We start from the raw sequence: 25,833 nt of genomic DNA, 5'->3' as shown, positions 1-25,833 counted from the left end.
AAGGTTCTATTGTCACCATCACAAACAATGTTTGTATATCGCAAACCATGTTTGCTAAGGGACCTCCTGAATAGAGTCAATGCTGCTTCAAACTCCATTCTGCCAGAGGTTCACATCTGTGTTTTTTTGGCAGATGTGTGATGCTTTCCAATCATCGTAGCCTTCAGCCCCTTCTTTGGGGCCAAGCGTGCAATGATGGCATCGGTTTTATGGGACTACACAGTCGAGCACCAGTCCTGTGAAAAATTCTATTACAATGCCGACACCTATGTGGGATGTATGGCCACGTGTTAACCATGTCCCATCATAAACCACTGTTATGTTGGTATTAAAGGCAGGGTCCATCTCCCTGTAAACATTATGCACTGCCACCACAGCATCAGAAAAAATATTGCCAGCAGCTGTCTCACTGGCAGGTCTGAACTCAGCCTTGAGATGTTTCTGAAATGCTTTATGATGAAACCCTCTATGGGAGACATTCATTATTGACAAAAAATCGGTCAAAGCTGTTGCCCCTTTGCCAATACTTATAACAGCCTGAACAGCTCTCATATTCACATAAAAAATTTTGTGACCTTCCTTTTGCGGCAATGACCACCCCTTCGCGACAGAGCCACAAAACGCGCACGCCAGTATCATTGGCACTGTTAATCCATGTCTTGTTCCCAGCTGAACTGAAAGTCCTGCTTGGGAACACTATGGCACTTAGATTTGCCGAGAAGCACGTTCAGGGCAGTCATTTGAACTATGAGAAACTCCTCCGCTTGTTCTGTACCGGCAAAGACCTCGCCTTCACCCGTTATAGTTCCATTTTCCACGCGGTCGCCAACACCGAACTTAGTTTTGCTTGCACTTTCGCGGCGACCTCCCGGGATGCTTCGGCCGATACAAAACGCGGCTCCAGGCGTGCCTGAATGCTGCTGCCCGTACTTGTAGATGGCGTAGCAACATCGTGTGAAGTGCCGAGACGATAATCGGACACATCCGAGGCGCGATCGCTGGATGCATTCGACATGTGGAATGCGGCACGACAAGCTCAACGGTGGCACTGCTGCTCAGACGAGATGTTTCGCCCGCGTAAAAAGTGCCAGAGAGCGATTCCTCAACATCGTTGACACAAGTAGGTATTCCGCCTGTGTGTGAAGTGCTCGGCGGCGGCTCCTGAATGGCATCATTGGCATGCGTACGCATCGTGCCCGCATGTGAAGTCCTCGGCTGCATGTCTGTGACTTCTGCGCTATGCTGCACAGTACTGCCACACGACCTTGAAGCAGTCTTTTTCACCGTCGTCGATTTTCGCTTACGAGTGCTGTAAGCATGAGTCGTCTTGTACTTCACCAGTTGCCGACCCATGGTCACCAGTAAACTTCCGAAACTATGCCCCGCAAGCACTGATGAATGCGTCGAGCTGATATGTACAGAGTAGCGTATCACAATGCAAACCAGCTTCCGAAACTATGCTCCTCATGCACTGACGGCGAGCCGATATATCTAGAGGCGCGTATCGCAACACAAGTCAGCCAAATTCCACAAGTACTGATGAATGCGTGGAGCCGATATGCCCAGAATAGCGTATCACAACACAAACCAGCTTCCAAAACTATGCTCCTCACGCACTGACAGCAAGCCAATATGTACACAGGCGCATATTACAACACAAGTCAGCTGCGTTCCGCAAGTACTGGCAATCCGAGATGCGAGGAAGCGCTTATCACTTGTGGAGTCCGCTGCCGAAACTACGCTCCGTACGTGCTCACGAACAATGTGAGGCGATTGTTGGTGAGCACGTACCTCTGAACCTGAACCTCTCCTACTGGAGTCTTCACCACAAGACCTTCAGGGGACACATGGACTCCATGGTGCGAACTTGCCAGGCAGCAGCTACAGCCCCAGAGGCAGCAAGCATGGAAGTAGTCAGAACCCTCTACAAGGGCCTCCTCAACCCTGTAGGAAACGTGGATGTCATTTTTGATGGCACATGGAAAACCCATGGCCCCAATTCTAGCATAGCTGTGGGGTGCATTATTGAACTTTACACAGGCCCGGTACTGGACCTTGTTGTCCTTTCTCGGTATTGCCATGGTTGCCAAGGAGCATCTGACCACGATGATGATGGCTACGGTGACTGGGCTATGACCCACAAGTGTCAAAAACACATTGACTGCAATGCCGGACGGATGGAGACTGAAGCAGCACTGATCCTGTTCAGGCGGTCCCTGCAGAAGAATGGGCTGCGCTACACAACGATTCTGTCTGATGACGATAGCCATACTTTTCATGCACTGACTCAATACAGCATCTATGGATACTTAGACATTGAAAAAAAAAAAAAAAAAGACTGAGTGAACCATGTCCATAAGCGAATGGGGACAGCCCTTCGCACCTTGGCAGAGAAAAAAGAAAGCCCAAGGAGAGTCTCTTGGTGGGAAGGGGAGACTTACCCAGAATAAAATAGAAAAGATAAACTATTATGGGTATTTCTCTGAGGAGACACACGCATGATGTTCTTGCAACGCAGAAGGCAGTGCAGGCCACACTGTTGCACATGACTTCAACGGACGAATCGCCTGATCACAGTCACTGTCCTGAAGGTGATGACTCCTGGTGCTTCTTCAACTGTGCCCTGACCAACCAAGAGGAGCCACCACCGCACAAAAACCCTCTTCCAAGGTTTATTCGCAGTGCACTAGAGCCAGTCTTTGCAAGGCTGGTGACCAGGCCCTCTTACAGTGCTGCAGTGATGGCATGACACAAAATGCCATTGAGTGCCTGCACTCTGTGATCTGGACCCAAAGCTCTAAAAACAGTCATGAATCATTGCTGGCTGTGGAAAGGGCTGTTGCTGAAGCAGTGTCGTACTCCAATCAGGGAACGACACAAACCAGTAAGGCTGTTGCAGTGCAGCTTGGCTATAGTGCTGGCTCCCTCATTCGAAGGAGCCTTGAGAAGGACAACCAAAGACTCTACAGGTCTAACAAGGGTCACGAAGAGACTGAAAAGATGAAGAGAATGACCAAGAAGCACAAGCCTGATGAGACGCATGACTACTGCCCAGGTCTTGTGTTAACTTGTGGGAGAATTAAAAAACTTGAAAGTGACTTTCTGGATGTTTTTTCGTCAAGTGCCTTTGCCTTATGAAAGGTTTGATAAAGTTTTCATGAATCAATTTCAGTAAATTTGGTGTTCGTGTGCTCAGCAACACCTGGGCAACAAGTTAGAGCCCGAAGGTTTTCCATATGTTCAACAGACAAAAAAGATAGTGGCAGTAAAACTTTAAATGCAATTTTTTCAACTTTCTTTTTTTCTTCAAGTGCTTTTGCCTTACGGAAGTTTTGATGATGTTTGCACCAACTGATCTCAGTGAACTAGGTATCACTTTTTTTAGTAATATCTCAGCTATATCCTAATACTTTCAGTTTTTCCTTAAATGTGATAGATTATTAATTAGATCAAATATAGGCTAATTACTGCCACATTATTTTTTTCTTCCGAACTCTGATATTTATTTGTGATAATCACAATTACTTTATTGGTATTTGCTTAGCTTTAGGGTGTGCAGTGGGCCTTTGGAAATGTCTACATATTCCTAAAAACACATTATTTTAATGAGAAATTACTATGAAGGCCCATAAGAAATGACCTAATTAGGACTATTGTATTCTGTCGTATCATTTCTTTCAAGTGAGATATTTGAAATCTAAATAGATATTTGAAATCAGCATTCTACAATATATCTCCACACAAAATTTAAGCAACATATACTGAAAAATAAAAAGGAAGTTTTCATGACCCTTATCCCCCCTTAATGACTTGGATTACAAATATACAGATAAATAGAGATAATTTGCAATATTATGACAAACATTTTTATTTTATAACTTTATAGGAATAGCATTTTAAACCAACTGAGCCCTGTACATTTATTTAGAAATGGACAGTGTTCAAGGGCTTAATGACATGTTTTGCAGCAGAATGACACTTCCCATCATTTTTTCGTGAGTTTCAGGGCCGATTTCAAGTCAAGTCAATTTATATCAGCATTTCTTTTGTACAAAAACAGAAGAATGCTAGGACAAGCACAAAAACCTGCTAAGCTGCAGCTTGATTGGGTGCTTGCCCCATTACTTGGCAGAAACAAGAGACAGAAAAATACATTTGGGTGAAAAAAAATATTTAAATTTCAAATAGTCACGTAAGAAAGAAAAGTGGGGAAAAAAAAGACATAAAGCACATCATATAAGATACTCAAAAATCTGTAGCGACTGCTCTGTTATAGTATGTCACTGTAAAATATATAATGAACAGTAGCCCACAGAACAGCAGTCTACAGAAAATGCTAAGCACATGAAGTAAAATAATTAGAAACCTCTATACAAGAAAACTGAAAACTGAAATTGAAAAAAGAAACACAACATAAATATTTCAATTCGATGTAACAGTCTAATCATACAAATCAACGAACAGACTATATGTAGTTAAGAGCACAAGCGATTTAGTAGAAATGTATTCCATTTTTCGCGGGTTAAGTTATCTACGTTGATATCGTCATTTTCGAAGTCACCTAAAAGGGTAGCTATGCGCGATTTTAACCTGTTTCTTCCACGACATGTTCTTGAAAAGGGAGTCAGCCAAGTGCTTCTATTTCTGAGTGTATAGAGTGTATAGGTTATCTAAATATATAATTCCTTATTTAAGGGATAAAATTATGCTTGTTCCTGTCATTGTGAGTCACGATAGTTCTATTGGCAGAATAATGTCAAGCCACATGCTGAATGGTTGTCGGTTCCTTTAAAGAGTTAATAGGAAGCTTTAGCTAGGGCCCAACTCCAATGTGGCCTATTCAAATACATGTAAAATGCAGAAAAGCTTTTCTAATATAACCCCTGGACCAAGTTTAATGAAATTTGTCCCAATTGAGAGAGAACATTAAATTCTAGTGACTGCTGGAAGTGCAATTTCGATTTAGGGCCTGACTTGTTTAAAAAGAATTTTCACAAATTCGAATGTTCGAAAAAAATAGAAGCACGAAGTTTACAAATTAATAGCTCTGCATCAAGAACAGCTATCGCAGTTCTGTAGATGGCATACATTAGATCATTCAAAGCGGACAAATTCGATATGTCAATTTATGCCTTGCATGAATTCATTACGTTGTGTACAAAGGTTCTGCAAAAGCTGTATTTCCATACCACAAAATTTTTTGAGATTCATGCGTAATATATCAATTTTGTGCGCTTTAGATGTACTATTAGAGGCAATGCACATAATTGTGATATCATTTTTGATTGCCGAGTTACAGAGTTGTATACTTGAGTTTTGTTTTATGAAAATTCGTGATTTCTGCCATTTTTAAATAAAAGATTCACAACTTAATTCAAAAATTTGAAACTAACAGTCACCACATTTTAGGCTTTTCCTTTAAATGCAACAAACCTCGTTAAATTTGGTGCAGTAGTTGCCGATAAAAACAATTTCTCCTTTCACATGTATTGAGATAGGAGCAACCGAGCTAAAGCTTCCTCTTAAGGAGGAAAGATACTGGTAAGCCTTCACCCTTGGGACATTTGTAACAGGCAGAGGCATAGTGAGTAGACAAATGTAACTCGAGAAGAAATTCTCAAGCCTTTGGCATTGCATGTTCTCCTTCCAGTAGATAGCCAATGTGGCAAACGGTGAAGTAAAGGAAGACCACTAATTCTTAGTGCACCACAATCAGCACTTTCTGCAACAAATTCAGGTCACTTCAGTGTAAACCACGTCAGTAAGGAAAACTAATATGTTTTTGGTTTCTGGTATTCAATGGATGTGTAATAGAGAGAAGCAGTATCACATATCACCTGTGAAACATTTGCGTAACAGGCAGCAGGTGCTTACTTATCATATCCAATCCAACAGCAACATTTTCATTGATCCAGCCAAACCACTGGTCCAAGATGCTCAACTCCAGAGATGTCATGTGGCCACTGCAATGCCAAAAACAAATGCAGAAAGCCTGAAGCACGAGTCGTAAGTCGTAGATGCGGTTTCAGTTTTGATACACATATGTCTCTTTCACTAGTGTGAACAGCTATCACTATCATCATCGCATGCCCTGATGTCATCGGTGCTTATATTTGTACCCCTACGTAATAAAGACTGCAGTATTGCTGTGGAAACTTCTGAATCACCTACTCTTTGCGCTCGGCGCTCTGACACTGCGACACCCTTGGTCTCTGTGTCACACCTTCGGTCATTACATCCGGTGTCCTCGGGAAACAACAAGAGAGGTGAAAATTTTCAGCAAAAAATGTCTGGTGGCCATTTTTAATTTTGACAAAAAAAAAAATATATATATATATATTTTGCTGCGTGAGTGCCAAGAAAGACGAAATCAATGTTAGTTGTGCGAGAAAAAAGAATTTGTCTTCCTGAAAGAAATTATGAAAGCGCCCAGTTATCCAGAGGCACTTCTTGTAAATTTTGCAGAATCCGCATTTTGGTTGGCTCCCCCTCAAACTAGTGTTGCAGCTACGGCTCTAAATATGTTTAGTTATAGAGTATGGGTCAATAGCATCGATTCTAAAATATTAGAGTATGACCACTATGATGTGGAGAAAATAAATTGCAAAAACGGAACATTACGAGCTTTTTTTTTTTGTATCATTGAAGAGCGCGATTTTAGAATTTTGTCAGCCTGTTGCCATGAAAGTCATTGAAACTTGAGGCAAATTTCTTCACCACAGGTGGCACTAAAAATTCACAAGAAGCACTCAAGTAAGGTCTATCGTTAAATTAATGCTACCTTAAATTCTTTTTTTTTTAAAAGGCCATCCTAATCTTTTTTTTCCCGATTTCCACGGAAAACATGGACGAGAAGAGAAAGACAGCACGAATGCCGGTGAAGGGTTTGCCCATAAAGGAGGAGGTGAGAAAGGGCCCAATGTACTAGAAAGTATATCGCTAAGTATGGACAGCTGGGCTCGTTGGTTATGATTAGCATTATGAAACATCGTTCCAGCGCATAACTGAACACAGACGAGAACACGCCAGCGTTCGTGTTGTCTTTCTCTTCTCGTCCGTGTTCAATTGTGCGCTGGAACGATGTTTCATAATGCTAATCATAACCAACTAGCCCAGCTGTCCATACTTAGCGATATACTTTCTAGTACATTGGGCCCTTTCTCCCCTCCTCCTTTATGTGCAAACCCTTCCCGGCGTTCGTGTTGCCTTTCTCTTCTTATCCGTGTTCAATTGTGCGCTGGAACGATGTTTCTAAAAAATTCAGCACGTTTTTGGATAAGAATTTCAAAACCTGGGCATGGGCACAGCGACAGAACGATGGGGTATTGTCACATGGTTTGGAGCACTTACTCTTGATATCGGGCCTTTAAGAAGCATGTCCTGCATGCAGTTCATTAGAATAGAATGGAAAAGCATGCGAGAACAATTTTTTTTAGCTGTACAAAGGGTAGTAACTTCATCAATGAGGGAGCGCGCAGTGGAATTAGTAAGCCAACACCATTTGGATGCGCATCGCGAATGACAACTATAGGAAGGAATAGTTTATGCACTCCTATGGTGACCCCAATCGCAACCCCTTTAGTGGCAGTGTTTGTCCTGGCAGAGCTTAGGGGACAGTGAATGCGTTTAATGCAAATCATCTCCCGTCAAAAACGCCTATTTTCAGCTTGCCCTAGGAAGATTTTCAAGCAATAACCATAGCTCACAATGTCTGATTATGGTATCTATCCCAATTTAATGTGCAATATATTTTTTTTCAAGAAAATTGGGCCGAAAATTGCCTGTACAGTGCAATCAGACACGAAACCAAAGCTGCCTTCATGACATCCGTATGCTTTACCACGTAACACTGATGTATTGTGGCAAAGTTGACAACAACCATGTGGCAAAGCTGGTTTTAGAAAACTGGCAGCCATTGTGCATTGCATATTGCTAATTTTTCTTGCTAAAAAAAAAAAAAAAAAAAAGCGGGCAGACATTACAGTTGTACTTTGCTTAGAGCTTTAATGTCATTTCGATGTTAGCTCTCTATTTTGTACACAAAGAAAGCGGGTGCGTGTTTGATTCGGGAGCGTGTTAAAACAGGGAAAACACCACTAAATGAATCAGTGGTGTGTTTGGCGTTTTTTCAACATCTTGTTTAATTCAACACGCCAGATAATTAGATCAATTTGGTCGGTCCCATAAGAGTCGAATTAACGCAAGTCGACTGTAGTAACAAGTTTCACTACTTGTGCAAAGCTTCCAGTTACACTCTTGGGCTAATCACTTAGTTGGACAACTGACACATATTTGTATGACAGTTACACATTCTTTGTGACAACACTGGCTTGACATCCATAGTGTACACATATATGTTAGAACTTTTTTATGTAACATTAGTTTGCACTGTGGCATTAACAATTTTATAGATGTGATTATGAAGCCATGTCCCAGGCATTGGAAAAAAGAAGGAGAAAAGGAGCAGAAAAGTTCCTATAGTTGTAAATGACACATTCCACAGTCTCACGAACCAGTTACAAGAATAACTTTTCGTTGTTCTAAAAGTATGGTAACATGTTATGTGTAATGGTTGTAACAACACAAATATCACGTAGAAATGAAAAGGTAAACATCCACATTAAAATGTCTTCATCAACAAATGGGAAATTACTTTCCAAATAAGTAAACTAATAAATATTTCCCAATCCCATTACTTAATGGCAATTACAAAACAAATAAAATAACAGACCCTAGTCAGGCTGAATGAAACAGGCTCAGGCTCAGATTGATCTCTTGGACATTCCTTGCAGATTTAACTTTAAGACTAATGCCTACAGCATTTTTAATGTTTGCTTACATGTCACATTTGTCATGTCCTCCCACATGGGCCCTCTGCTTTTTTTTCTCTTGACAGGACATTATCCAAACCTGAACACAGTGAAGCTTAGAACAACAGAAAGCTGAGCTAGTTGGTAAGGATTCATTATGCAAAAAGGTGAGGAGTGCAGACAGGACACAAGAGAAGTGGACAACACGAACGCTGTGTTCGTGTTCATGTTCGGCGTTCGTGTTGTCCACTTCACTTCTCTTTTGTCCTGTCTGCACGCCTCACCTTTTTGCATAATGAACAGAGTGCTTTTTCGTGCAGAAATTGAGTGGTTCTTACCAAAATCCTTGACAAAATCTGCTGCTTTAATCAACTCCTGTGCAGCACCAGTACAAAACACAGCAACGTGCTTTGCTGCGCTAGCATAATTTAGGTGCTTCAATACATGAAGGATTCAATGCACTGACACCAAGTGACTGCCCTGACTGATATCACCAGCGAAATGTAACAGACTGTAATAGCTCACCTGCGGTACAAGTTCTCGATAAAGACATAACGTGCACTCTGCAATGACCGCTCCATAAGTTTTACTGGACTCTGCACAGGTGCTAAGTGCAACTGCATCATTGTCAGCTGAACATAGGTCTGGAATGCAAGGCTCCATCGCTTCGGCTCCTTGTACATCAGCTCCTGTTTCAAGAAAAGCAAACAAAGTAATGAATACATGCCAAATATGTTTCAGTAACAGGAGTGCATAGGTGTGCACAGGTGGCAATTGCCCCAGCTGAACTGCTGACGGGGATGCAGATTTGCCTAGCAGTGTCCAGCCTCCTGTGGCACTCATAGATAACAATGAAAGACGTAATTTGGAATATGTCATGCATTGTTGACGTTCACGTCACCAAATAATATATGCAAGCTTCCTCATCCTCTATCTGTGCTGTGATGTGATAACTTTATTTGGAATCCGGCGACTGGGGGGCCTAGGCCTGGGGCCACCTAGATGGCCACTGGGAGCTGCTGCTCCCGTGCGGCCTCCGTGGCTCGCTAGACGGCTCAAAGTTGGTCTTGGAGCTCTGAGCTCCAAGCCGTCCCGCCATCCTGTTTGGTTTTGGTTAGTCGTTCTGCCTGAGATGTTTGTTGTGCTTCTATGAGTTTGTCCAGTATGTTGCGGAGTCCTAACTTTAGCAAGAGATCCGTGCTCGTACTGATGGGAATCCCTAGTGCTAGTTTGTATGCCTTTTTTATCAGGTTCTTAATTTTAGTCTTTTCAGCTGCAAACCAATTGCGGAAGGCTGCTATGTATGTGATCTGACTGATTACGAATGATTGTATCACCCGTATGATACTTTCTTCCTTCGTACCCTGGTGCTTGCTAGAAATTCGTTTGATTAATCTCATGGTGTTTGTTACCTTTGCATCTAACTTCTTTATGTTTTCCTCATTTGTGCCTTTGTTCTCGATTACCAGACCCAGCATCTTGAGCTGGTTGACTATTGGGGTATTCCGCCCATTCTTGGTGTGTAGCTTTACTTCCTGATGAGCCTCATTTCTGTCGTATCCTTTGGGAGGCCTGCCCCTAAAGCCTGTTTCACATGCAAGCGATTGAGCGAACGGAGCGAACAGCGACGCGGCGCTGCGAAGCTTTTCGCAAAGTTTCGTTTCACATGCATTGCCGCCGCGCGTTTTCCGCCGCAGCGAATAGCAATGTTGCTGGCAAAAAACACGGGACTTTCAGCCAGTTTCGGTAGTTTGCGACTACCAACATAAGCATTGCTTTGTCCCTGCCTCTCAAATTTTTATTTTACGAATACATATCCTGCGCTTAGCAATTAACAATTCGTTGAAAAGCTCTCTGGGCATGTTGTTCGTACCCCGTGTAGCAAGTAAATAAACATCATCCTATGCGCAGGCTTTCCCGCACTAGTCCTCCACTGGTCACGTGTCGAGGGGGGCCGTTCGGAAGTGGTACTGCCGCTCTGCCGCTGCGATGAAATTCCAACTTGCCCGAACCTCGCCGCACCCGCCGCTAGTGCCGCCGCCGCCGCTCGAAACAGATTTCTGCGGCGCGGCGGCAGGATTCGCGAGCATTTTCGCTTGCATGTGAAACAGGCTTAAGTGTGGGGCGGTACAAGAGAAGTTCAGATTTCTCTGCAGAGCATGTGAGGTTACTATGAGGTGTTCCTCTACTGTGTTAATTACAGTCTGGAGTCGTCATTCTACTGATCCGTCGTTGCCATCACAGGTGCAGACAGTAATATCATCCGCGTAAATTGTGCAATTTAGGGACTCTATGTGATTAAATTTTTCGGGGAGTCCCTTCAAGACGAGATTAAACAGCATTGGGGATATGACAGCGCCTTCCAGCGTGCCGGCTCACCCTATGTCGATCTCGGGCGACGTGAGCCCTCCAATGGAGATGACTGCTTTCCTATCTGATAGGAAGCTCTTGATATAGTTATACGTCCGTTGCCCTAGTCCTATCCGTTCAATGTTTTCCAATATGGTTGCGTGGTTGGCATTATCAGAAGCTTTTTTAAGATCAAGGCCCAAGATGGCCCTTATAGAGCGCGTTTTATAATTGATTATCTGATGCTTAAGTTGAAGCATCGCATCTTGTGTCGAAAAGTTTTTGTGAAATCCTATCATTGTATCTGGGTATATGTTATTATCCTCTAAGAAGTTATGTACTTTGTTTAAAATTACATGTTCGATTAATTTTCCGACGCAAGATGTTAGGGAGGTTGGTCTGAGGTTGTCGATCTCAAGCTTCTTACCAGGTTTTGGAATGAGCGTTATCGTCGCTTTCTTCAATTGAGCTGGCACTTCTCCCTTTACCCAACACTTGTTTATGTATTAGTTTGGTGATCAATTCCTCATCGAGGTTCCTGAAAGTCTTGTTGGTTATACCGTCTGGGCCTGGGGTTGATTTGGTATTTAACTTTTGTAGGGTTGCGTAGATTTCTGCCTCCGTGAGTTCCTCGTCTAATTTTGCGTTTGTACTTCCGTTGTAGCTAGGATAGCTGCAAGGGGTTGCCTGTGTTAAGTATTTCCACTCTAATTCAATGAGAAATTCCTCCTCTGCGCCTTCATATGCGTGTATTACTTATTAATGGCTTGTATGTGGTTTTTCTTGTTATTCTCATGGTCAAGCAGGAACCTGAGCATGTGACAGGTTTTGCCGGTGTTTAATTGCCTGTCCATGGAATTACATACCTTGTCCCGTTGTTGTTTGGTCAATTGCTTAGCATGTTCTTCTATTTTTTTGTTGTTGTTGAGGAGCGCTATGCGCTTTCTTAACTTTCTGTTATGCTTCTGACCTCTAAGTCTATTCTGAAGCGACTGCTTAGCTTCCCACATGTGGAGAAGTCTGCTGTCGCATTTCTCCAAGTTAGATTCAGGTGGTTCTATTTTTGTGGCAGCTTTGATGTCATTGCTGAGCTCCTTAGTCCATTGTTCTATGTCTGCAATGGATCGGTGCTGTGCAGTCTCTCGTATTCTACGAAATAGTTCCCAGTCTACTAATTTGATCTGTCGTTCCTTGGGTCTATTCGGCCCTTCTCTGACGTGTAACTTCGACACTACCCAAATCTTCTAGTGTGTTGTGCCACGTCGCCTTTTCAATATTCTTGGTAAAGGTTAGGTCTGGGATTGTGCCCCTGTTTAGAGCTGTGCCTACTGTAGTTGGAGTGGCAGGGTCTGTGAGGAGCGTGAGGCCTAATTCTTGCGAGTCGTTCCACAAGTCACTTCCTTTTGCTCTGGTATATGAACGTGGTCTGTGGGGGCATTATAGTCCCCTCCTATACCTAATGGATTTTCTCCAGCAAGCTTGAGTGTTTTCGGGAATAGGTTCTTGAATTTGTGTTTATGTAGCGTGGGGTTGCTATAAATGTTGAGAATAGATAAGCTACGTCCTGTCTTCTTTTGCGGGATGAGTTCCAATAGAATATTCTCAATGTGCGTTATGCCTGTGTTGTGTTGCACGCACATTATGTTTTTTTTTACCAGCGTGGTTAATGCCCTGGTCTCCCCTTCGGCATAGCCAAAAGATCTGTAATCCTGTTAGCTTTGCGATCCCGTGTGTTTCCTGCAGAATTATGACATCAGGTGTATCCTTATCACAAGAAGCCAACAAACACTGACACCAAGGACAACATAGGGGAAATTACTTATGCTTAATGAATGAAATAAAGAAACGATAAATTAATGGAAATTAAAGTGAATGAAAAAACAACTTGCCGCAGGTGGGAACCGAACCCACAACCTTCGCATTTCGCATGCGATGCTCTACCAATTGAGCTACCGCGGCGCTGTTTCCCCATCCACTTTCTTGGGTATTTATGTGTACTAGTAGAACCCTGGGGGTGTTAGCCAGCGCTACCACTCACAGACCTTGGCGGCGGACGTGGAACGCCCTTTTTGCCGCAGGCGTCACGAGAACGTGATCTTTTTGAGTGAAGGCAACTGGTCAATAAACGCACACATGCTACCTGAAGGCATCAATGTTGCCGGATTCGAGACCCTCGTTATGTAATAAACGAGAAGAGAGGGGGTTAACCGAGGGTCCCGATTTTTATTAGTCATATCACAAGAAGCCAACAAACACTGACACCAAAGACAACATAGGGGAAATTACTTATGCTTAATGAATGAAATAAAGAAACAATAAATTAATGGAAATTAAAGTGGATGAAAAAACAACTTGCCGCAAGTGGGAATCGAACCCACAACCTTCGCATTTCGCGAAGGTTGTGTCTTTTAAATACTGCTGCAAAACTGACTTTTTGTTTTCGTAACTTCTACAATTCCACTGCCATATCCTGAACCCTTTTTTAGCGCGCTTCATTTCGGGTGCGACCATGCGAGGGAGACGGGAGATTGGAGAGAAGCTGATCTTATATAGTTATGTGGTTGTGAAGTGGGTAAGGATTGTGGTGCTTCTGAGGCAACGGAGGTGAGTCCATTACCTGGTGACTGGTTTGCGTCTAGGATGTCTAATCTACTTATAATTGCTGCTATTGCCTTAGCCATTTGGTTCATCATTTCGTCCCGTTTTTCATTTGACTTTTGTATCTCTACTAGGGTCTTTTGAATATCGGCTAATGCTTTATCTACCACTGTGTTATCTTGTTTATCACTTCTGTCTTGGGCCTTGCGTTTGAGTGGAGCGGGGCTATCCCCTTCGTCCATCTTACTGTCTGGGATTTCAGATGGCTCTTTCGTGCTTGCGTGTGGAGCGGGAGTTACCTGACTTATTTGGTTTTTTTTCCTTTCTTGAGAATTTTTATTTCATTGCTCATACGTGCTAGCAAAATCCTCAACTGCACGTTCTTGTGTTAGTTGCTTTATCTTGTTATTAATGGCAATCCCCCGCCAGCCCCCAGGCGCACGCGATCAACCACATCTGCCCAGCTCACTGTGGTTGTCTGGTTTGCTGAAGAGGATGGCCTAGTTCTGGACCTGGATCCGGGTCGTGTCCCTGGTGTCCTTGAGCCAGACCGGGATAAGGATCTAGTGGTGGATGGAGACCTTGTTCTCGAACTGGAGCGTCGTTCCTTGGCATTTGGGAGGCCGGGCGTTCCACGAGACGCTGGCCTGTCTTCTCTTGAGGTAGCATCTTCATGTTCTTCTTGTCATTCCCATTGCAGTCTGTGCCATTGTCTCTGTTTAACGATGAAGGGCTTCTTGAATTTGGCTTTGCACGTCTTGTCTGCGGTCGGATGGTCCTCGCCGCATAACTGACATTTAGGTTGGCACCTGTGGTCTTTATCTGGCTTTGGTGTTCCACATCCCGCAAAAATCTTGTTGTCGGGGTTGGGACATACATCCCCTCTGTGTCCAAGTCTGTCGCAGTGGTGACAGAAATCCACTTGTTTCCTGTACAGAGAGCAAGGGAGTAGTGCTGCCCTGTATTGGATGTACGTGGGCACTTTGTGTCCTTCAAAGAGCACAATCACTGTGGTATGATTACTGAGTCTCTTTGCTGCTATTGCCATTGGGTTTTTGCTTGTAACCGCCGCTGCTGTGATGTCTCTTGGGCCCTCGTCGAGTGGGATTCCTCTGATGGCTCCTTTGGCCGTCATGTCAGGCGCTGTCTCGTAAGCATTGGTCTTGAATCATGATACGTGCTACTTCCTTATATTTGTTTGCACGCTCTTGATCCGATGTACTGACGATCAGGATATTTTGATAATTGTTGGGGCAGACAATGTCCTCCTCCCTTTCGTCTCAAGGGATGCCTGCCGCATCTTGTATCGCCGCTGTGAGGTGAACTATACCGTGCTCGGATATTTTGAGTCCTCCACACGATCTGATCACAATCTTGTAATCCCCTCTTGGCAAATGTGGCATTCTGCTTGCCTCGTGTACTTGCTCTAGCCTGCCTTTCCACAGGTTATTGTTGCGCTTGTCGAGCCACGTCGGCAACAAGGTGCTCTCACGATGTTGGGAGGCTTGCTGGTCTGATTTTCTGTGTCTGACCTCCTTCCATCCCTTGCTTATATCCATTTCTTCCTGGGATATGCTGCGCCCCTCTACGGTGACTTCCATTATTGAGAAAATGATTGGCAATTGTTGAGGAAGCCGGCACCGGCGCGTCCTCGCAGCTTGCCCGCCACGAGGTCTGGCTAAAATATTGTTGTAGAGGCTTGAAAAATGGGAATTCCACCTGGTTTTTGGTATCCACTTGTTCCTGGGAACAAGCCGAGTCCGTTGGTGTGCAATAGAGGGTGGCTTTTTGGCAATTTGCGCTACAATAACATTCGTGGAATACAGAGCCGACGTGATGTGAGTCCGCTACATTTTGAGTGGCTACATTTCAGGTGCTTGGAGCCTCTGCAACTAGCTCATGAACGATATGAGCTGGCAAAGGAACCCATTTTTTGGTGGGGGCAAAGTTCTGCCTCGTGGTTGGCCCCCTCTTATCCATAATGAGCACCTCTTCAAACACATAATTATTAATGCATTGCTGTAGCAATGCGACTTCATAGTTATGGCGTTAAACAATTTCAGCACTGCGCCTTTCATGCACTTACTCTGCCATCTATAACCTATTGTCATTCCCGCGCATTTCCTTGTTTCATAGTGACTGCATTTTCAATGGCCAATGAGATGAAGCAAAAAGTAACACATTCATTCTGCACACTATAGTGGCCACGTGTGACCACAAATCTCTCGTAACGTGACTTCCATCATTAGGAGTTTGTACGCCAAGTGTTCCTTTTTTTTTTTCTGTGCATCCTGGGATAAGTATGAGCACCATGTGGGCTAGGAAGCCTAAAGAAAAGTGCACAACTTGCACCCATAATTACGAAAGCTTCATGCCGGTTATTCAGTTTATTACATGTGGAATGCTTCAAAATGTTGTTTGTTAAAGGTAAAGATGGTAGAAGTTGACGGCAAACATTTCAAATGAAATTAAGCCCTCCATGCAACTTGGTGTGTGTGCTGCTATCTTACAATATTTGAATGCAACCTTTACTTTCAGGCTCGACAAACGGCTAGATGCCTCACACAGATGATACGAAGAATTAGCTAATTCTCTGCACTTAATGGCTAACTGGAATGAAATTTCACGTTGGCTCGATTGGATATAAATGAGTAGTATATACTACTGAAGCATTCTTGGCAAAGCTGGATGGCTAATATAATTGTCTATTCTCCTCATAAACAGCCTTACTTTAAATGGCACCTAAGCAGAAAACACATGAACCTCATGGTTAACCGATATGAAACAAATCCCAGCACGTCACCTTACGAGATTTTTTCAGGGCACTACCTAACCTCAAAGGTCATGCCCATAAAATACACTGGTTCTCAACATTCTGGGTCCTTCGTTACTTCTCGCAAATGGTAATGAAAGCTTCCCCCTCCCCTCTAGTTACAGTATCAGAAACAACAATTTTTGCAACCTTTTCGTGATTATTTTAAATGCAAAATTATGCATGGAGGCTGCTCATCTGCTACACTATTAGAATGTAGGCCTTTCACGTGGTTCGAAATTTGATTGCAGTTGGTCTCTAAAAGTACAATGCTCAGCAAATTAAACGTGATATCGGAGTGCATGGTCGACAGCGCATTGTGGATATGCTGAGGGCAAGAGGGTTGGCGACGCACGAAGGCTGCATCCGGCCGACAGTTGTTCAGTCTGTGTTTTACAGTGGCGCTGCCAGAGCACAGCAAGCTGTGGTTTCTGTACCACACTCACATGTGGTACAGATTAAGGGGGGGGGGGGGGCTGCAGCACAGGGCCTCATCTTGGACAGTACGAGAAGGGGGTCCATTTATTCTAACCTGCTTAGTATATGGAACCATGGGCAACGGAACTTCGAGCGACATGTATGAAGTGAGAAAAGCAGAACGAGCAGATGGGGCCCGCCGCCTAATGTAACAGCATGCATTTAGCCTGATCATTTGGGGAGAGCTTGTCGAGCTGCAACCTGCTGTTCATGATCTGAGAATGCCTGCCAAACGCAGCCCACCCCATTCTTATTCTTCTGATTATTTCTGTCTCATGATCCGGATCCGCAGTCACTACCTGCCCTAAGTAGATGTATTCCCTTACGACTTCCAGTGCCTGGTTGCCTATTGTAAATTGCTGTTCTCTTCCGAGACTGTTAAACATTACTTTAGTTTTCTGCAGATTAATTTTTAGACCCACTCTTCTGCTTTGCCTCTCCAGGTCAGTGAGCATGCATTGCAGTTGGTCCCCTGAGTTACTAAGTAAGGCAATATCATCAGCGAATCGCAAGTTACTAAGGTATTCTCCATTAACTTTTATCCCCATTTCTTCCCAATCCAGGTCTCTGAATACCTCCTGTAAACATGCTGTGAATAGCATTGGAGAAATCGTATCTCCCTGCCTGACGCCTTTCTTTATTGGGATTTTGTTGCTTTCTTTATGGAGGACTATGGTGGCTGTGGAGCCGCTATAGATATCTTTCAGTATCTTTACATACGGCTCGTCTACACCCTGATTCCGTAATGCCTCCATGACTGCTGAGGTTTCGACAGAATCAAATGCTTTCTCGTAATCAATGAAAGCTATATATAAGGGTTGGTTATATTCCGCACATTTCTCTATCACCTGATTGATAGTGTGAATATGATCTATTGTTGAGTAGCCTTTACGGAATCCTGCCTGGTCCTTTGCTTGGCAGAAGTCTAAGGTGTTCCTGATTCTATTTGCGATTACCTTAGTAAATAGTTTGTAGGCAACGGACAGTAAGCTGATCGGTCTATAATTTTTCAAGTCTTTGGCATCCCCTTTCTTATGGATTAGGATTATGCAAAAACAGGAATCCCCTGCCACCCCAGCGGGGCCCTCTTTCTTATGAAGCGAGGTGCGTTTGCTTGGAAGAGTTTTCATGGTTTCCTGTCAGTCCATCAGTACAGTGGTGTCTGGAGAGGAGGGGCAAGGGGGAAACACCTAAAACATGTAATGTGGGATGAGGACCTAAACCTCCCTTGCCCCTCGTCACCACCACGCCACATTCCTCCTCTCAAATATTTCCGCCGCTGTCCTTCTCATAGAAAGAATGTGCTGCAGTATCCAACAGTGCTTCCCATTCGACTTTTCTTTACTGCGATGGTAATTTGGGCAGTGGAGGATGAGTCCGATAGCAGATGATGATTAGTCTAATGGCAGAGTCTAGGCAGGAAAGGAAAGAAGAAGTCACACATGCTTTTGTCCGCATGCCGTGGGGCATGGAATGTTCACTGTTTGGGCTAGGGTTGTGGAAGAGTGAAGGGGGTAGTTGGAGAGCTGGACACAAAGGCCTGTCTCCAGGGCCCATTCCTGCCTAGTGGCTGCACACCCTCGCGCGCGCTCGACGGAAAAAGTAGGTCAGACTGGCCGCCGAACTTTCCAGAAAGAAGAAGAAAAAGACGACTCAGAGGTGATGAAAAGCGTAACTTTGCCCGCGCTAGGAGTCGCCCTTTCCCCTTCGTTCTCGCGCTCGGCATCGACGGGGCGAAATAAAAATCGAGAACCTTTCAGAACAGATGATTGCTCCTAGCCAATAGGAAGACGAGACTGGAACGGGACAAGGACTGAGTCTGTACGGAGAAGGAGGGAATTTGTACAAGGAAATCTATGCGTATGTGAACGCCTGCTTTGGCGCGAGTAACAGACAGACGCGGCACGCGTCTATAAAAGGAAGTTGATCACGGGCTGCGATCCAGCCCCTAGCCGCCGGTTAAGCTTGCATAAGCCCGCCCGCTGAGGAGCTCCCAGGGGACGCACCACTCTTGGCCAGCCACGGACCATCCAGGCAGCGTGCGCCAGTCATCGGGACGGCCACCACCTGCGGTCGCGTCGGACTGACGAAGTGCCCGATGAAGAATTAGCATCCATTTATGAAAAAATGCTCGGTCGGAAGCATCAAAGTGGTGCATCTAAACGAAAGGCGAAGTTAGAAAGAGAAGAGCGTGAGAAGAAGCTACCAAAGATGACGCGGAGCAGTATGATCGCTCTACCCAGAGTCCATGTCAAACTCCCAATAGTACCGACTGTGCTTCTGTGGAGGACTTGCCAACTCCTTCACCACGGTTTCCTGGCAAGAAGCAAGGTTTGACTCATCTTGGCTGTCTGGATCCTGTGAAAACGGTGCCAACCTCAGTCGTCCATATTTCTGAGCAACCGACGCTAACTGAGCCCTGTCCTGTTCCTGAGTCAGCAACGCCTATGCTACTTGGCAGGGCCCCTGCCACAGAGCTCCAAGTGCCCGGTCCGCTATGCCCGATTTCTACTACTGCTGATCAACAGGTGCCAAACCTCCCCGATGAGCCTCCTCCTACTGACGAGCGCCAGCAAACAACATTCCAAAAACCAACTCACTTGTTTCCTGTTAGTTTGGCTTCAAATAACCATGTTCCAAAGGTTCCGTTTACTGTTTCATGTGCAAACTATTTTCGATTTCAAGCAACCCCAGTGCTTTCACCACGCATAGCGTTTCTGATTGGAAAAGAGCAGAAGAAAAGGTTTGCGCACATGAAAATAGCGTCAAACACCGGAACTACGTGGCAGCATGGCTCGCCCGCTCTAACTCGAGCAGCACTATTTACAATGTGCTGGTTAAGCATCTTGTCACTGAGACCGCTTACTGGACAGAGGTGTTGAAGCGGGTAGTCATTGTAGTTAAGCTTCTACCAGTTGTGTAATGTGTCATTCACCTCGTTCCTCCCATTATCATCCCCCATTGTGACCCTTTTTCTTCCCCTCTTCCCCTTCCCTTACGTAGAGTAGCAGGCCAGATGCTCCATTATCCGGCCGACCTCTCTACATTTTCCAATCATTAAAATACTTCTTCTTCTTCTTCTAGCTGAGCGCAATCTAGCGTTTAGGGGCAGTAAGAAGATTTTTGGTTCACCGAGAAATGGCAATTATATGGGAGTGCTTGAGGCCATTGCGAAGTTTCATCCCTTTATAGAGGAGCACATCAAACGCAACGGGACCCTTTATAGAGGAGCACATCAAACGCAACGGGAACAAAGGAAAACGTCACGCATCCTATCTGTCAAAAACCATTTATGATGAATTTATTGAGCATATGGCAAAGGCTGTCAAGGAACGTCTCGATGAAGTGAAATGCGCAAAATACTTCTCTTTAATTGTTGATTCGACTCCAGACCTTACTCACGCTGATCAGCTGTCAGTTGCTTTACGATAATATTTCAATGGGAAAGTGTACGAATGCTTTCTTGGATTTGTTCCAATTGAATCCCATACCGGCTTGTATCTTTTCAATACTGTGATGTCCCTCTTGAAGACCAACGGCATCTCAATTGATGATTGCAGGGCTAAACTTATGATAACGCAAGTAATATGTCAGGACAATACAAAGGACTGCAAGCTCAAATCAAACACCTGAACGAATTGGCAGTCTACGTCCCGTGTGCTGGTCATTTACTGAACATAGTTGGCGTGTGTAGCGTTGACAGTTGCCTTGAGACAGTCAAATTTTTCACGGTAATTCAGAGACTGTATGTGTTCTTTGCTGCCTCACCTAAGTGATGGAGGTATCTTTTGGACAGCATGGGCGGAACTGGCCAGCAGCTTGTTTTGAAAAGTCTCTCTGAGACCAGGTGGTCAAGACATGCTGAATCATGTAAGGCCATTCTGAAAAATTTCAATGCAGTCTTGTGTTGCCTTGAAGCTATATTAAAGAACGAGGAAGAAAACGGTGACACTAGGAACGAAGCGCACTCTCTCTTCAAGAAAATGACAAAACTAGAGACTGCATACATGGCGATTTTCTGGAATGAAATCTTGGAGTGCTTTGATAAAATGAGCGTAGCACTTCAGAAACCAGGCCTAGATATTTCAACTGCTATAGATCTGCTGAGCTCTCTAGAAGGCTTTGTTAATTCTTTGCGACCTCTCTTTCATACCTTCGAAGAGGGAGCACACACGCTAAGTACCAATCAATGTTATCAGGATGAGGGCAAACGCATAATTTTGAGCAAGCACCCGGATGGAAAAAGCGACAGTGCGCTACAAGGTAGAAAAAAGTTTATCTAGAGACCTACAATGTTGTACTTGACAGTCTAGGCTCTGCTTTGCGAGTGCGAAAGGCTGCCTACACTGAACTCTGCGAAAGGTTCGGATTCTTAAAATTGCTGACAGAAGTTGGGAGCGAGGCCTCTCTGGCACAGCAGGCTGAGAAGTTGGTGAAAACCTACAAAAATTATTTGGAGCCAACATTTTCCGCTGAAATCGTTCAGTTTGCGAACTTTCCGCACAACTCTGTGTGCCAGGACACAAGTCCCCTGAGAATAATGAAGTTGCTGCACGAAAGAAAGCTTGTTGATGTGTTTCCCAACCTTTCGATTGCATTGCGAATGTACTTAAGCATACCCGTGGCAAACTGCGAGACCGAACGATCGTTTTCCAAGTTGTCGCTGATCAAAAATCGCCTTAGTTCGAGCCTCCTTGACGACAAGGTGAACTCGCTTGCTGTCATGTCCGTTGAAAGTGACCTCCTCCGCGATCTATCCTTCGAACAGACTACAGCTGATTTCGCCAACGCGAAGGCGCGAAAGATGCCATTTTAAAAGAGGACCGTTTGTGCAATACATGAATAGTTCCAATAAGTTCGTTGTGTCGCCTACCAGCCTCCATGTTGCCAATGAAACGATGAGCAGTGTAATTCAAGATATGCAAATCTTTATTGTTCGTCTCGTTTGTTCTTCTTGTGATATTTAGCGTGCTTATAAAGAACTGTATATTTGTTGTTTTTGATAGTGCCACGTTTATTTGGTGCCGTTCTTGCTTGTCTTACCTTTAACGAAAATATTTTCAAATAATGTTTTGTAATTACAGTTTGTCATTTTCATCTGTATTCTAGTGTATTTTTATGGTGTTTGTATTGCCTTAAGTATTGTACACATATATTGCATATTTATAGAGTAACATGTATAACGATTACTGCAGTCTGATGCTTGAATTTTATTAAAGAATGTTTTGGATACAACCATGCGTCTCTTCACGGGATTAAACTTAGTGATGCAAACAAAGCCTAGCTTCAGAAGGATCGACATCTGAGCTGTGTTGTCTTTTCTATGTTCTTGTTCATCTTGAGTGCACTAAACTTTTCCTTAAAGCCTCGCTTTTGCTGAAAACAGAATGCAGATTAATCACAAGGTGAACATATGTGTTGGTGTTTACAACAGGACGCGTTTAAAGCAAGTTAAGTTGTTTTCCACATAACAATAATAATAATCCCGTTGATCACACTTCATTCTTTTTAATTTGGTGGAATTAAAATGAAACAGCATATTTCTAGTAGCGTAGCAGGCGACAGGGCAGGGGGGGGGGTCAGTATAGGGAAAGGGGGCCTGCATGCACATTAGCCCAGGGCCCCCATTTTTCTTAATCCGGCCCTGAGCTGTCAGTGCCTGCCACGCTACTCAAAGTGGGCATGCCATAGTCGTACTTTCGCGAGAGGCTGGTTGTGTGTGCATGACAAAGGTTTTTAATTAGCGTTCTCGCGATGTGTATGGGGATGCGCGACTCTCGCGCGTCCCCTGATATGTTTTTCCCGCATGGCGCGTCTCCTGTAATCCGGCTTCGCCGCGTGGCCTGCGTGATGCCCGCGCCGGTCGATGTGGTTGAAGCGCAGCGCGAGAGATGGCGCGAGTGTTGCGCTGCTAACGCCGCCGACAGGCGGGGTTACTCGGGCGCCGAGAGACAAGGCGCTTCGACTTTGGGACGGGACAGCAAGCGGGACGGACGTGCCGCGCCGCGCGTGCGCTGACCCATGCTTCTGCAAGACCGTCTCGCATGGCCGCCTTGGAATGCGCCACCGTTCGTGTGACAGTACGCGCGAACGACCAGGCGTTGGGATCCAGCATGGGGCGAACATATTTGCTCGCTATGCGGTCGCGATGAGTCGGACTTCTAGATTTGTCGCGTGCCCATCGGCATGTTTTGTGGATAGCAACTCGACTAGCAGGCATTGATCTATGAAAGGTGCAATAAATGCCCTTGTGATTGTTTCCACTACTGTGTTGTCGTTCCTTTGTCCCAAGAGCACGGAGGAGAACCCCACATGTGCTAGAGTGGCGTAATGTTTCAGAGTAGAATTAAGGTGTTTGCAACATATTGTGTGCTCAGGAAAACAAGAAAAATGGGCACAGAGAACCGTCTAAGGGACTTACTACAGAAAAAGGTAAGAAAATGCAGGACAAAATAAAATATAATAAAGAAAAAAAAAAGAACAAGAGCAAGAGACTGCAAGTGCTGTTAGCATTGACCCTTTTGCATAAGGTTTTGTACCTTGGGACTCTAGCCGAATACTTCGTTATATCGAACTGAGCTGCCACAACGACCAACATATGCAGGGGCAGGTCTTGAAACAGGCAGGCTGCTGTCAAAGGCTATGGCGTTGCTCAAGGCTTCCCAAAATGACACTGTGCCTAATGACATTATTGAATAGATGCAGCGAGAAATTATACTTTTCTCATGACTAAGTATTTTAAATGGATACGGTATTTCAGTTTACCTTCTGCATTCTTTATTGTGGACACTGCAAAATTACTGAAAGAGAAGTATCGCACAGTATATAAATTTTCTCCATTTCTCTGAGGTTTTGTTGTAGTTTCATGGTTTTACTGTTCTATCCCATTTTTAATTGTATCCTTGCAATCTTACTCTATGCGAAATGTGAAATATGCCTGACAAGTGAGTGATTCAATAAACAGTGCTCGGTGAAGCAAGATTTCTGTTCATTTCTTGTACTTGCGTTAATATCTGTGTGGGCATAACAACACGCCAGACAATCGCATAAGTAGATTGTTCTCTCACACGTAAAACCTTGTGATACATTCATCCATTGGCGAACTGTCTACGTACAACCAAAGCCTGCAAACTGACGCTGTTGTATGAACGGGCATTGATCTACGTTATGATGAAGAAGTCGTCAGCAAAAGGCCAGTAAAAAACATAGAGGAGAAAGGCATGTCCACGAGATCACCGTTTTTCGTGGCATGAAACTGGCCTAGACGCTTACCAAGCACCACAAGACGTTCTTTCGTACAGCCCCCGTCCCATGTGCTCACAGCGCATGACGCATTGCTGCTGCCAATAGATAATGTTATGCTTTGAGCCCCTGTGGTGAAAAATTCTGACAATGACCATCGGTTACCCGTCTTATCTAATAGTTTGGACACGAAAGACACCCACCCTTATCAATCGCGTGACTGCCTAAATTCTTATAAAAGGACAGAACTATTCATGCGGAATTTCATACTGAATCAGCTATGCTAGGTATATCTTTGGCAGAGCATATTCAAATAGTTGCCATGTATGACAGAGGCATGTCGCAGTCACAAATTGCGACAGTTATGGAGCATGCATATTCCTCAAATTGGCAGGATTTTTAATCTGTATTGCCATGAAGGCCGCCCAGAAAACCTGCCCTGAGGGTGCTGACCGAGAGCAACGACGTCCGACGAAGATGAATGCATCCTGAAGACTGAAAAGTACAACCCACTTTTAACCGCTAAGGAGATCAAAAATGACCTCAGTTTCTTCTAGCACCCAAACTCAAGAATGGGGAACCGAAGTAATCAGTAATCTCTAAGCTATGAAAGAGTGACTACGTATGTATTGCTACATATAGTCACTCTACGTATGCATTGCCTGCCTTGGAGAATTTACGTTGACACCTACAAAGTGGGAAGGATATGAGCAAACACAGTAAACTGCATATCGGTTAGCATTTCGTGCTTCTCCGTTGTAAAACATAATTCGGCAGGGCTTCACTGAGCAGCTGCTTGAATACCTTATCGATGTAGGGCTATCGACCGCCGAAACACACTGATGCTCATTGGCGTGCTCTGTCATTCGAACGCTTTATCATATGCAGCCAATGCTTTCATTGTGCACCACTGTATTCAGAATTTGTGTATGCATATCACGCCCAAATAAGAAAGTATAATTGACAAACATTCCTTCATTTTCACAGATTTCAGGGAGGAAATCTTCAGCAAGTGGCCAGCAGTGGATGCTGCTCTGTCAGCGTCTGGGAAGCTATATCAAAGGACAGATTTGAGCCCTTGGTGCATCTCGAAGGCCGGTTCAATGCTACTGCATACAGAGATCTCCTAGACAGCACCCTGCACCCCGTCTTGGACGAGCCCTTTTCGGAAGGCTTCTTTTACTACCAGCAAGACAGGAGCCTTGTCCATATCGCTGTGTCGGTGACTCGGTTCCTGGAGCAAAGAGGCATTATGGTGCTAGAGTGGTCACCGCAAGGGGCTGACATGAATATAATTAATGGAAAATGTCTGGGCTGCTATAAAGCGGTCTATGTCTTGAGTCAACCACAGCCACCCGAAGTGAACGGACGTGCCGTCGGCGCTCTCCGGACCCCGAAATCTGCCCGAAGAGAACGTACGTGCCGTCGGTGCGCACTCCGAACCGATCCAACGTGAGCTTTGCCCGTCGCCCCCTGCCCGGGCCTCCCGAGGCGCGAGCTTTGCCCGTCGCCCCCCGCCCGGGCCTCCCGAGGTGCCGTGCGCTG

General features: G+C 44.6%; 1 protein-coding gene across 1 annotated transcript in view; it reads right to left on the bottom strand.

Annotated features, from left to right (window-relative positions):
* Positions 1 to 25,833, bottom strand: part of dnk (deoxynucleoside kinase) — a 63,064-nt gene that overhangs the window by 24,740 nt on the left and 12,491 nt on the right. The window contains exons 5-6 of the mRNA XM_075670134.1: positions 9,336 to 9,499; positions 5,875 to 5,963 (exon numbers count right to left, since the gene is read on the bottom strand). Of these exons, the coding sequence (XP_075526249.1) occupies positions 5,875 to 5,963; positions 9,336 to 9,499 (253 nt within the window). The remainder of the gene's footprint in view (positions 1 to 5,874; positions 5,964 to 9,335; positions 9,500 to 25,833) is intronic.

The sequence above is a fragment of the Dermacentor variabilis genome, chromosome 1, assembly GCF_050947875.1.
Source record: "Dermacentor variabilis isolate Ectoservices chromosome 1, ASM5094787v1, whole genome shotgun sequence".
Taxonomy (NCBI): Eukaryota; Metazoa; Arthropoda; class Arachnida; order Ixodida; family Ixodidae; genus Dermacentor; species Dermacentor variabilis.
Note: the sequence above shows the minus strand (reverse complement) of the source record. Positions and strands in the feature narration are given on the sequence as shown.